The sequence below is a fragment of the Diaporthe citri genome (genome assembly GCF_014595645.1).
Source record: "Diaporthe citri strain NFHF-8-4 chromosome Unknown scaffold_2, whole genome shotgun sequence".
In the NCBI taxonomy this organism is placed as follows: domain Eukaryota; kingdom Fungi; phylum Ascomycota; class Sordariomycetes; order Diaporthales; family Diaporthaceae; genus Diaporthe; species Diaporthe citri.
Window position 1 is genome coordinate 6875621 of NW_025064847.1, and position 13044 is coordinate 6888664.

Genomic DNA, 13044 nt, shown 5'->3' on the forward strand with positions numbered 1-13044 from the left:
GTGATTCTGTGCTCGATTTGGGTCCCTTTCGCCGCTTGGGGCCAGCTCTCGTCTGATTTCGTCACGGGTGTCATCGCGGCTTGAGTGTCGTTGTCGGGGTTTGACTGAGTGTACGAGAACAAATGCGTGCGACCGTCATGATCTGGCAGCCAACCACTTCCAACAATCACTCTTCACGTTGCTTCGGTCATCTGGGCTCGCTTGATTCGGTCATATTTGCTGTATTCCTCACTTTGGCGTTTCCAGGAGAACTGGCCAGGGGCTGGCTGGCGAAAGGAACGGTGGTCGGAATGGCTTCAATCGAATGCATGACAAACCTTGCTCCCACTCCGGCGTGATATCCACAATGGTTCCTTTTTTCGTGTCCCATCCGCATGTTTGAGCCTGGTAACTCTCAGCCGGGGAAACTGTAGATTGTCGCGGCTCTGGCTGACACTTTATCCACCGAGTCTTCGCCACCCGCAGAGGTAGCCTCGTCATGGGCCATCGACGGTCCGCGGGCTCATCGACGAGGTGATCCTGCTGCCCTGCCTTGGAAGCAGCTTCGCCATGAGGCCCCATCACCTTGGATGTGTGGTGGATGCGCTGCACAGGCAGAGGTGGGATGGTGCTGCAGTGCAAACACGCGCGAAGGATGAGATGTCGTTGAAGTACTAGCCAATCACAGGCAGTGCAGAAGGGGGACCTTTGTGGATGTTGCATTCTGGCCGGGTCTTCAAGGGTCTCCCATGCAGGTCGATCTTGGCGGGGCGGATCGAAAGCTTGCCCTGACACCCCAGTCTTGCCCGTTGGGGAGCGTCGTATGTGTCTCTTCCCTTTCCCGACACCCCGGTACGCCGCAACTGTGGTGCCCATCCAAACGGATGTCCTTCGCTGCTAGGCGCGAGCGTATCCAGTGTTTGCCGTCTGTCGCGCTTATTACACCTGAACAAGCGATGGCAGATGGCGCAGTGCAACCATCCGTGCTTGAGTCAAGCTTTGCCCACCCCAGGCCCGGGCGCGTGGTGCTCCCGAGAAGAGATGCGATTCGACAGGATGAATCCCAAGCGCAGCCCCCAATAGAATCCGGCCGCTTAGCCTGGCTACACGCCCCCTCTCATCAGGCAGCCACCAATCCATCTTTCTAGTCAATTTGCCCAAATCCTTCCTCGCGCCGCCCATGCAACCTCGTGTGGGTCGTGGCTGGGTGGCCCTCTTTGCAACGCTCGAGACGTGGGGCTGGAACCCTCAACCCCCGGCGCCGGCTGGCAAGCTTCCAAACGGCCACCGTAGCCTTGTTTGGTACTCTGGCAAGCGCTGTTGAACGGGACGACAGCCGCATACATCTCCATACTTTGCATGGTGTTATAGGTTGGTCGCTAGATTCAGTTTCAGGCGCCGTCTTCCCCGAGCGGCGTCCCCCAGGGACTGTGCTGCCCATTGGCCGCGGTCTCCAGGCTTCTTCTTAGCACGGTAACACATCAATACTAGAGGCTGATGGATGTCCCTCTAGTGTGAATTACTTGGGAACTGAGCACATCAGTTGCTAAAACAGGGTGTCATCGTTGTTCCTGTGCAACACGCACAAGGGGCCAGAAACGTGGGCGCAGGGTTGCGGTCAGCCCATCCCTAATAACCCGGGCCTTATCACAGCGGGTTATCGGCCCACGGAGGTGGTATCTAATGGTATTGCCTGACTGTGTGGCCTCGTTCGCCCATTGGATTCATTCGTCTCCCTGTCTGACAGCCACCGTGTTATGATGTGCAGGTGCTGTTGTGCTGCCGCAAAGTGAGCTTACTTGCCAAGGTAATGCCCACCACCGAGACCCGGATACCATGGCTCGGAGATCTCGCTAGGTGGAATCGTCTGTGATACACAGCGGACAACATGGTCTCGTCCGTCCTCGGTGATGAGAGACCTGTGACAGGCCATAAGTGTCCCATGCATTGGGCCCGAGTGGCGCACCCCGTTGTGTCCTGGTGTTACAGCTGCATTGATGGTATGTGTGTGTGTGTGTTTGCCCTCGAGGATGTCATCACTGGGCAGCAGCAGCACGCACGTCTTGGATGTGGATCTGGGGAGGTCCCATCCCGGTGATACGCTGCGAGATCTCGGACACGACCCTGCCATGTGCGCATGTCCCTTTTCGGCACACTGCCCTTGAAATCGGGTGTGCACCTACCGCAGTAAGCCCTTCCTCGGCTGCTGTGCTCAGCAACAAGGAGGAATGTCCCGGCTCGCCAACTGTGCGGCCTTGGCTGTCAACCTTGCCACCACGTGGCTGACGGGCTGAAGCTGTTGCTAGGAATCTTGTTCAGTAGTCGATAGCACACCGGATTATTATGCAGTCAGATCTTGGTCGTGGTCTTAGGATGAACTTGTGTGAAAGGGGTACTGTTGTAATGGCGGGAAACAAATCTGGAACCCACGTCGTCGGATGAACATCCGCTGTTCTCGCGTGCTCGCAGGGTTCCTAAACGAGGCTCGTGCACCGGCGTGGTCCAAAAATAAGTCGATGCTCAGCAGTACGTCTTACCGTACTATCCTTGTTTGGTGAGCATCAGCGGAAACGTGGTTTCTCGGCGAACCCCTCCAGTGGAGCAGGTCCTGTCCCACAATTGCTACGACCATCATGGCCATTTTCGGCGCAACATGGGTAAATCAACACTCGTCATGCTGCATCCCATCAGTCTAGGTCCCAATTGGCCCATTTTCTCATTGTGCCTAAGTTGCCCAAACGTCTAGACGACGTTTCCATGTCGTCGGCCAGTCGAGGCCGTGACCAAAGGTCAATACATGGAGCTTGCCTGCAGGCAGTCGCGGGATCTTAATTATCCATCTTCCACATCGCCACACTACAGTGATAAGCGCAGTGCGCACGAGACGCCCATCCCACAATGGTAGCATGGGAAGTATGAGTTAGTGCTCTGTGTGTAGGAAATAGTATGTCTTGATATACCCGCGGGATTCCACATTGGCTCTGTTTTTTGCCGACTAGAGAGGGGCAACGATCCTGCGGAAGTGCTCCCGCTGCACAACGGCAAGGAGGCGTCCTTCACATGATGCATCGCCTGAAGGATCTCAGCAAACTCCACTGGGTGAGGCGGCTGGGCCCACCAGCAACGCTGTATGGTATGGCTCAGTGTATAAGCCACAATCCCCGAGTCTGAATTTCTATCCATCATGACTTGTGGTCCAGGCGTCAAATGTTGTCGTCGTCGAGCTGAAAGGGACGAGGATTACCGACGCTTGGGACGAGAAGTTCAATGTGGCCTATCTGCCAACCATGCTGATCCCAATGCTTGGTGAAAGCTTGTAAGAGACCCTAGAAGGCTTGGAAGAGCTTGTTCCAATGCTTGACGTTCCATCGCGCGACCAGATCTCTTGGAAGCCATGTGAGCCAAGAGACGAGGGTGTGTGTGTAACGAAGGGACACGCAGCCTGGGCCCTTGTGCGCAGAGCCTACTATCATCCTTTCCAGATTTGGAGGATCAGGAATGGTAGCGGGTGCTTCGAATCCGACCCCAGTGCTACGTCCTCGTATGGCTCTTTCAGAGTGCCGTTGAGTATCCAGCATGAACGCTGCGATGCTCAAACATACCCGATCCTTCGGGCGTACATCTGCAAGGTGCGGGTCCACGTGTTGTCCTGTCCACTGGTAGCAGACAGGCGCGCAAGTCAGCGCAGATTGTTGCAGCTGTGCAAATCATTACTCCCAGAGCTCTAGGTCGATCACGAATCCCGAGGATCATCAGCAGTCCATCTCCCGCAATCCCAGCACGGCATTTGGCCATTTGCCAATGTGTCAGGACCCTGGATGGCCATAGATGACAGTTCAAAAGCTCAGCGTATCTCGCAGTTCGGCTTATTTGTCCGGCGCGATGTCGTTCCGGTGCAACGTCAGGAAGAGGCGACTTCATTTTCGCCATCCGGGTCAGCGATTGAGTGTGAGCCAGCATGACTGCCAACGAGGCCTGCCCGCGGAACTGACGCTCTTGCCAGATCAGGATTGAACAGTGATGCATGCGCAAGCCACACTTTGACGCACGCGGCCTTGAGATGATCCTGGTGGTGACTGCTGCAAGGTTCGAAATACGTCTCCTCGAAGGATGAGATGGGCGCTGGGAGTCCACTGGAAAATGTGGCGGGGCAGGGTTCGTGATTGGCTCGTGCACTTTGGCCCCTAGGGTGCTGGAGAATAGCGTCGGAAGCGCTGTACCAGTCGCCCAATATCGAACCTGGCGAAGGAAGCACTTTGAACCTTGTTGTCGTCGTGCGCACGATACCAGCTCAAGACTTGGTTTCCCATGGAAGCAGCTGCGCGGTTCCTGTGCAATCACCTCCACCGTCTCGTCTCGGGGCCGAATCCGCCTCTTCAAATTCATGAGCCTGGCTATTTGTTGCGCCGCAGCAAGAGATGGCGTGTTCCATCCACGCGGTCCTGACACGGAGAGTCATCTCTGGATGATTTCTATTACCGGGAATCTTTGTGCCCAGTGCTCTTTTTCGAGCCGGCTGTCATGTTGGGAAAGGCGTGTCACGCCGACAAGACACAAGTGCAGGGTCGTGACAGTGACAACATTGAAAAGCCGGCGAGAAATCCAGAGCGCCTGAGTGGGCTTACCATATGGGAGGCTGCCTCGGCACCATCGAGATTATTTGATGTGGCCCGTGGCCTGGATCCTGAGCCGGCGACTTTTCAGACTCGATACTGTAGCTCATGGGCCGGTGCATGGCCAGCTTAACTCGGCCGACCACCATGTCGATCCTGAGGTGCACATATGGTGCGTGAGCAGATGATATGGTGAGCTCTCTGGGCGATCAGACCGTCGCGTCTGCTCCGGCCAGCTGCGGAAAGCTTGACCATCTTGGCGCTGGTGTTGCCGTTTGGGATGCTCGGACCCACAAGAGAAAGTGAAAGCAAGGCTGCAGTCGTCCACGGGGGTTTCGTGGGCGGTTGACAGCCGCGTGGGCGCCTGGTGGATGTTTTCAGATGGTCATTGTCTTTGTTTGAATGGATGCTGCCCAAGGATGCGCAGTGCCGAACAGGATTTGCCTCTGCCGTGCTGCGCCCTGCGAGTGGAGGAGGTTGTTCCAGCGGAATCTCCAGCCCATCGACTGCGAGTTGAGGAAAGCTCGAGATCGCGATTTGATTACGAGCAAAGCGAGTGAGCAAGCGGGGCTGACAGTGTCATGGTCGGCCTTTTGACTGGCGACGTCACCGCTGCAGCAGGTAGCCGCTTCATAGCACCGTAAGGCTGTGGTTGACCCGATGGAATGTGTGGCTGTCCATATATCTCGCGTGTCGTCTCCTCGCCCTCGTCGTCGATGGTGGCCTGGTCTTAGGTGCTGGTGCTTGTGCTTGTGCTTGTGTTTTGTGAGGCTTTCGCAGCTCCCCTTTCCAGCCTTTGAAGCCTTCCGGCCCAAGGTTTTCCTTCCTTCCTTGCCCGACAAATCGGCCCCCTGCTGCCAGGGACCTTTTTCTTTGTTTCCGCTGCTCGCCTTGTCCCGTCTTACTACCGAAAAGGGAAGGGCGCGCAGTCGAAGTCGAAGTCGAGACGTTTGGGCTAACCGCTTCGGGCAGCCGGGCGTCGATGCACCTGCCCGGTGGGCTAAATTGTTCCAAAATTCACCACCGCCTCAGGACCAACGGGGACACCCCTGCCTCCTGCCACTCTCACACAGGACCTAGGTAGCTTCTTGCTTCCCTCTCAGAGCAGCAGCCGTTTCGAGAAAGAGCCTCGCTCCTTCGACATTTGGTCCCATCCCACGTTCCACGTCCCCGAGTGCCCTGGGTAGGTACCTTGGCGTATCTCGGTGGCTTCCATCTGGGGCTCCCATCTGCGGGTGAGACTGAGAGACCGGCAGGGCAGCGTTTTTGTGGTGCATCTCGTCTCGTCTCGTCTGATCTCCCCGTCTGGTCTCCTTGTCCCTGTTCCTCGTGGTCAGTAAGCTCCATCTTCTTGTCACTGCTTCCTGCTTCCTGCTCCCCTTCCCCGTTAGCCTTCGCCCTATACCCCATCCTGCAAGGGCAGAGGGGAAAAAGGGTACCACACATGCACGTCCACGTCCACATTATTATCAACACCGCAAAGTCCCCGGTGGACGGTTCCCTTCTGAATTCCCCACCGTCTCGCATCTCATCTCATCTCATCTCATCTCATCCCATCCTTGTCCTGGTCCTGGTCCTGGTCCTGGTCCTGGTCCCTGGCTTTTGACCCCGGGATTGATATCCACACACCCCATCATCTTCCCATCACCTTCGTCTGCTCCAACGAGCGGGTTGTGTGCGTGTGTGCGCGAGTGTGTCTCAAGCATCCTCATCCTTCTCTTGAACGTTCCCACCACACCACCACCACAACCCGGCCCCAGAGACACAGGCAGGCTCTCAACCGTCAAATCTCCTTGGCAATCTTGGCTCCCGGGCTTGGCTGAGTGCTTGACACTTAAACAACCAAGCCGCCTTCTTGGGTCCCTGAGATCGAGAAAGCTTGACCCTCCTCTGATCACCACTCGCCATCATCGTGCTCCATCATCTGGCCCACGCGCGGTGATCGATATATCACTGCATTACTTCCCCTTACTCGACTAGACAGTCAGAGAACCCCACCAGCTCTGCAACATCACCAACACTCAGCCCAACCAACACCCGCAGACTCGTGGGCCTCGCCCCTTGCCCCTTGCTCCATACCCTGTGTTGGTTGTGTTGCCTCCCTCCTCTTGTCTTGCATTGTCTTGTCTTGTCTTGTCGTAACGTATCGCCACCTCTTTGCAACACCACTTCCTGTCATCTTCGGGCAGTCGACTCCACAGCCGTTGTCACCTCCGCCCTGTGTTGTCAACCAACACAGCTCCAAGAGCCACGAGGTCCTGACACACCGGCCCAATCTTTTTCGGGCATTGCACCGCATTGCTGCAGCCCAGCCAACATCAAGGCACTTGGACGGCCGTATTGACGCTTGTCTGGTTTTATCCACAATGCAGGACGAATTAAATTCCGGCAGCACTTCTGACACATCGGTGTCATCTTCTTCCTCTTCAGTCACCTCCACCATCTCTTCCGTCTCTTCCACCAATACTTCTGCCACAATAGCAACAGACTCTGCACAAACCTCCACCAAGTCTGCAGCAACTGCCGGCGCGGAACCCGCATCCACGGCACCAGTCAACCCCACACAACCCAAGAAGACGAGGTCTCAGAGCCCCGGTGCTGTTCAGAGGCGGAGGATCCAGAACAGGATCGCACAACGAAACCATCGTGAGTCTCCACTATGTCTCGTCTCGCTCCTTTTCTTCCAAGCGAGGATCATTCGTTGGGCAGGCTGGGTGTCGCTGGGTCGAGACCATCCTTAAAGCCTGTCCTTGCCCCCCCCCCCTTCTCTCCCTGGCTACGACATACCAACGTTCCCTGCGCCCATACCTGCTTGAATTTTGCTGACTCTATCCTCGCCTCAGGGCAAAAAGTAAAGGAGAGAGTAGCAGAGGAGAAGGACCGCCTGGCACGGGAGCAGGCTGCAGAGCAAGCCGCCCACCACGCACACTTCGGTCTTTCCAGTCGAAGCAGCAGTGCAGGTAGCGTGAGCAGCAACAGCTCTATCACAAATTACCCGATACACCACCTGCACCCCACTGGTGGCTTCCCTCATAACCAACACCACCACTCCGGCAATCTCTCTCAGTCGCCAATCCAAGTTTCGGCTGCCCGTTTGCAACCACCAGGCACCATGAATGCCTTTGGGGATGACATGAACAAGAGTTGGGTCCCTGACCCGACCTTGCTGCCGACACCGGACGGTGACCTGGCAGCTTTCGCAAACGAGTACCTGAACATGTCCTGCAGCTGCAATAGCATGACAGGCCCCTGTGCACAACACCGCGAGGAGATGCGGGTCCAGTTCATGAGTTTCATGTCCTCGCCTCAAAACCAGCAGGGAATGCACAACCCAAAGAAAAGCTCTTTCGCGACCGGCATGGAGGATGTGCTCCTGGAGAAGCTGATGCAGCCGCCACTGCCGAGCCCTCCGCTGTTTCCAGAGATGCAGACACCGATTGACTCCTCGAGGCAGTCCAACGGCGCGTCAGCTTTCCGAAGGGGCACCGTGGGCTCGCAAGGCTCCGGCTCGGCGAGTCCCGGAGATGCCGCCAACTCAGCCGCCTCAGCCACCAACACATCTCGGTTCAAGGCCATCCTCACTTTCGTAAGAGCAGCAGGCTTTCCCGACTTTGACTCGATGGTCACCAGCTACTACACCTCTACTTTCCAGAAGAATAGTGTTGCCGAGCTTGCTCAACGCAGTTCGCGTGGTCGCAAGCTAGCCAACGTGCTCGAAAGTCTTCAAGAATCGTCCTCCAAATGGACCGTCTGGGAGAGCCGCGGCTACCGCGAGAAGATTGTCGAATCCGCTCAGGGCATGTATACCCAGGAGCTCGATCAGGTCATCAGGAAGTCCCGCAGACGCCAGCAGCATCAACAGAACGTCATGCAAGCCGGCCAGGACGTCATGATGTTTGATGGCGAGATGAACTCGGAAGCATCTTCCGGATCTGGCGGTGTCCCTGGGAGCATTGCCTCTATGGGAGCCGTCCCCGAGGAGATGCAGCGCGTATTTCAGGATAATGTAAGTGATCAAGTGTTCCTAGGGGCTCAGGTAGCTTTTCCCCAACTTTCCTTGATTCTGCCCAGCTCGGTCCCTTTCGCTTTTCACGATGTCGTCGTATCCAGTGTCTTGTTACCTTTTCTTGGTTTTTGTTTTTGTTCTTCCTTCTCTTTTCTTTCTCTTCTCTCGTGTATCTGAATTGGCCCCTCTCCTTGTGTAATCGTGCTGACGTACCTCTTTGCACAGTTACCAAACCTCTGGGCCCTCCTCACGGAGCTTGCTGGCACCAACAACATGCAGTGTGACAGGGTGGCGCTGGCATCGCTGTTGCTGCTGTACAATGCCCGGCAAAACCCAGATGTTGACGTGGACGAGCTGGTTCCTGACTGGCGCAACCCAGAGGGGCTTGTCGATGGCAGTTGACTGCTTGATAGCGAGCATCAGCAGTCGTTGCAGGCGTGTGCCCGTCGCCATCAACAGCCTTCATTGGTAGACCCGCTGCTGATGGCTGACGATGGCACGATGCTCGCTTGAAATTCAGCATTGGCTGATTCATACCACAAAAACATACAACATCATTGTTGACCAACGTGCCGCTCGAATTTGCACGACTGGGGCTTAGTGTGGATGAAATGTTGTGTTTGTTTCTGATTATTCATAAAATTTCTGCGGTCGGGGATCGAGGTGGTGGACAAATTTGCGTCCCATTAGCTCGTGTCTTATCTCACGCTGTCTGTATTGACGCTGGCGTGCTGTTGTTTTCCATTGGATGGGTCCGGCTTGGATATGGAGTTCTTTGTGTATATTTGGTGCTAAGCGGAGTCCTCGGTCGTTTTGTGCATCGGAGCGTTTCTGCTTAGGCGGCCTTAAATTCTATCGCAGGGTCAACAGCCCAGTGGCGGAAGGAAGGAGGCACCGGAATGTCAGATTCAGTTAGCATATAAGTGGCTCTCAGTAAAACTGAGATTTGTATTGTACCTTGATGCTTTTTCCAAGGTCTTACTTTTAACCATCGTCTTTGAACACAACCTCGTCTTGGTACCCTTGGCAGACGGGACGCTCTTTGCTGCTCTTGGTCGAAATCTGCAGGCGTTCCTTGCTGATATGAGCGATGTTTCTCCATGTGACACCTAGGTGGTGAACTTTGGAATTTCTCACGAAGGCAATCGAATCTTTCATCGATTCGCCATGTCTGGTGAAGCGCGCAAAGTCTCTTCTGTCGGTGGCTCTGTCAGTTCATCGCGGACGAACAATAGATGGAACATCAAGCCTTTACAACAGCGGTGCATAGAATTGTGTGCAGAAATTCTCAAAGGATCTCAACAAGGTAAATCTCAACACTTTTTTCGTTTTCGTATGAACTGAATTTTGCATAATCTTTCTCAGAGTATCTCTGAATGTATACTCAGCCGGCGTCAATATCTTCGCACACAACCCACGATCACAAAGCGCCTAGTAGAATGCGAAAGCAAGTTGGGAAAGAATTTGGAACTCAACACACGCTATGCCACCATATTTCCCACCATGAAAATTAACGTGACGCATCGTCACTCCAATTACGCGTCCCTGACGAGCGCGACCTTGGCCCCGTTCAAATTGACAGTCGTCAGCCCCAAGCCCTCCGTCCATGGGTTCGGGTCCCGCGATTCAATCCGGTCAAACGTCTGCGCCAGCCTGACAACGACATAGCTTGCCTCAGTCAGGGCGAACTGCTGTCCCGGGCAGATACGCGGGCCACCATTGAACGGAAGATATGACCATCCGGGCCTCATTTCGGGACGTGCCCAGCGCTCTGGTTCGAACTCGTGGGCGTCGTCTCCGAAGACTGACTTCCTCCTGTGCATGGCGTAGACCGAGTACGAGACACCTTCGCCCTTGCCGATTGTGACGGGGGCCTGGCCGTCGGGCCCGCCGCCGTGGGGGATGACGGTGTTCCGGCTTGCGATGCGAGAGTTGAGAGGGACGACTGGATAAAGACGAAGAGCTGAGAGAGAAAAGAAATTGTCAGTACAGATCTTCTGGCGTGGCTTTGGTATTTATGGAGGGGACCCAGGGGCACGGAAAGGGAATGGCTCCTTCGGAATCGAGTGAGACGGAATGTGAAAGTCTTGGCTTCTCATTGGATGGCAGCCTCGCTGGCGGATGATGCGAATGCGATCCCGAATTGGCATCGAACGCGATAGCGAAGCCGAGTGTATCCTCCTCGGCGAAAAATGCTCAGGGAAGGATTGGGGCTCATGGATTTTTTAAACGCAAGGTGCGAAGGTCTCGAGACTTACACTCGTTGAGGAGATGCTTGACATATTTCATCCCGCGGAGGGTGTCATAGTCCGGGAAAACACCGCCAAGAGCATCGACCTCCTCCTTGAGCTTGGCCCAAATGTCGGGACGGCGAGACAGGACGAAGAAGGTGTTTGACAGTAGCGACGCAGTGGTGTCACGGCCGGCAAGAAGTACATTTAGCAGCTCATGTCGCAACTCGATCGGGTCCGAGGTCTCCTTGGCCATCTCGTACAGGAACACGTACCTCTTCTTACCATCGGGCCCCACGATGCAGGAGGAGTCGTCCTCCTCGCCCGCCTTACTGCCCGGGCTGGTAGGCGCCGTGCTCGCGGGTGAACTGGCGCATTTCTTCCGTAAGGCATTCGAGATGTACCTGTCGACAAAGCTGTGCACAGTCACAAGGGCTGCATCCCAGTCCGCATCCCGGAAGATGTAGTTGGCCACGAACCAGTTCCGGGGCCGGAAGTGCGCCTTGGACTGGGCCGTGTCGAAGGCCCTCATAAACATGTGCTCCTCCGAGTCGGGCGACTTCTGCAGCGTATTGAGGCTCCGCCCAAACAGTACCTCCGTGGCCGCGTCGATCGTCAGCCGGAAGAAGAGCGGCGCCAAGTCCACCGTCGCCCCATTCGAGGGGATCAAGTTGATCAGGTGCGACACATGCTCCTCGTAGGTATCCAGATTGCTGACCTGTAACTTGGCAAAGGTCGGTCTCACAAGTGCCTGGGGACATGTTAGCTGTAGCCATCAAGCTGCTATCTTTTAGGGGCACTTTGAATGTGGGTCAAGTGTGAGTAGGGAGGCAGCGGTGGTGGTGCAGGAGTGTGTAAGCTTTCAGTGACCAATCAGGGAAGCTGGAAAATCCCGAAGGGGGCAACTCTCGATTTCACCCCGAGTCCAACCGTCTCCGTTCTTTTTTGACGATGAGGACGGACATCAGTCCGATATGGACGGAATGAACGAAAGTGCATCGGTGTCGCGCGGAGATGCCAGGTGCCACTTCAGGACACGACCAGCGGGCGCTCCGGCCGATGCAAGGGGCTCTTTTCGGGGGAGAAAGGCACTGAGGGGGTGCATGACAGGTGCATGACAGGCGGGATGCAACGCCAGTGCCGGAAGGCCAAGACGACGATCCGACCACGGTCCATATAAGACGACGAACGCAAAGCGGGAAAGAAGATGAGAAGACCGGAACAACAACTCACCCGAGAATGCTCCCAAGCCGCCCCATCCGTCGTGAAGATCCCCGAGCCAAGCAGCGGTCCGAGAGTGTCTATCCTCTGGCCCACCGCGAAATCCTTGAAGTTGGTCGACAGCACCGTCTTGATATTCTCCGGGTCGATCGTATGCGTAAAAGACCTCCCCAGCGCCTTGGTCTCGAACGTCTTGCCCATGGCCGTGTACCGCCGCAGGCCCAGCTCGAGAATGCCGTGGTTTCTTGCCGCCCGCAGCATCTCGAGCACGTTCTGGATCCCGACCCATTGCTCCCACTGCGGCAGCTTCCTCGCTGGCTGCGTGCCGTTCTTCTGCGCAAAGGCCTGGGCCTCGAGATAATTCTGCACCTTGCTTGCCAAGACCAGAACCACGAGGCACCCGAGCGCGACGGGGAGGTATTCTGAGAGCAGTTGCATGACGGGCTTATCTGGCTGTCCGCTGGGGTGCGTTTCCTATATGGGTAGGCAGGGTCCGGCTTGCTGACCGGGTACGTTTTCGCCTGTTGAGAGGGCCGCGATGGAGGCGTGCTCCGTTAGGTAAAGCGAGTCTATGCACTGTAAGGCCAGGTCAGAAGTGGTGATCGTGCTGGCTATGGTGCATCGCACTGCTTACCAAATCCTGAGCCGGCGTTGAATATCCCGATGATGGAGAATGACACGAGTGACTGTGAAGGGCATGTCATGTTCTTAAGTATGGGGGAGACGGCGGTCATTCACTCGAGTTCACCTTGATGACATGCATGAGAGACCTGTCATACGTGCCTCAGAGAATATTTTTGGAGTTGATCGTCGGGTTGTCAGCCAGATGGTGTTGTGATTGGGGACAAGCAGAGCCATCTCATCATGAACTCCAGTCATCACGACATACAGCCGGGGCCAGAACGAATGAGCCCACTTTCGTGGCAACTCGTCCTGTCATCCTCAACGCAAGCAGCAGCCCTTCTAAAATGTAGTTACTGGTGAAGTACGATAG

General features: G+C 55.7%; 2 protein-coding genes across 2 annotated transcripts; one reads left to right on the forward strand and one right to left on the reverse strand.

The window, feature by feature from the left end:
* Nucleotides 1-6958: 6958 nt before the first annotated feature.
* On the forward strand, nt 6959-9000 carry INS49_007421 (uncharacterized protein; the record flags this gene model as incomplete). The annotated part of the gene is made up of 3 exons (XM_043168186.1): nt 6959-7238; nt 7436-8598; nt 8824-9000. 3 exons carry the CDS (start codon nt 6959-6961, stop codon nt 8998-9000), a joined length of 1620 nt encoding a protein of 539 aa, XP_043029330.1.
* A 1133-nt stretch (nt 9001-10133) lies between these two features.
* On the reverse strand, nt 10134-12488 carry INS49_007422 (uncharacterized protein; the record flags this gene model as incomplete). Its single annotated transcript, XM_043168187.1, has 3 exons — nt 10134-10561; nt 10857-11580; nt 12063-12488. The coding sequence occupies 3 exons, from the start codon at nt 12486-12488 to the stop codon at nt 10134-10136; spliced, it is 1578 nt and encodes a 525-aa protein (XP_043029331.1).
* Between the last annotated feature and the right edge of the window lie 556 nt (nt 12489-13044).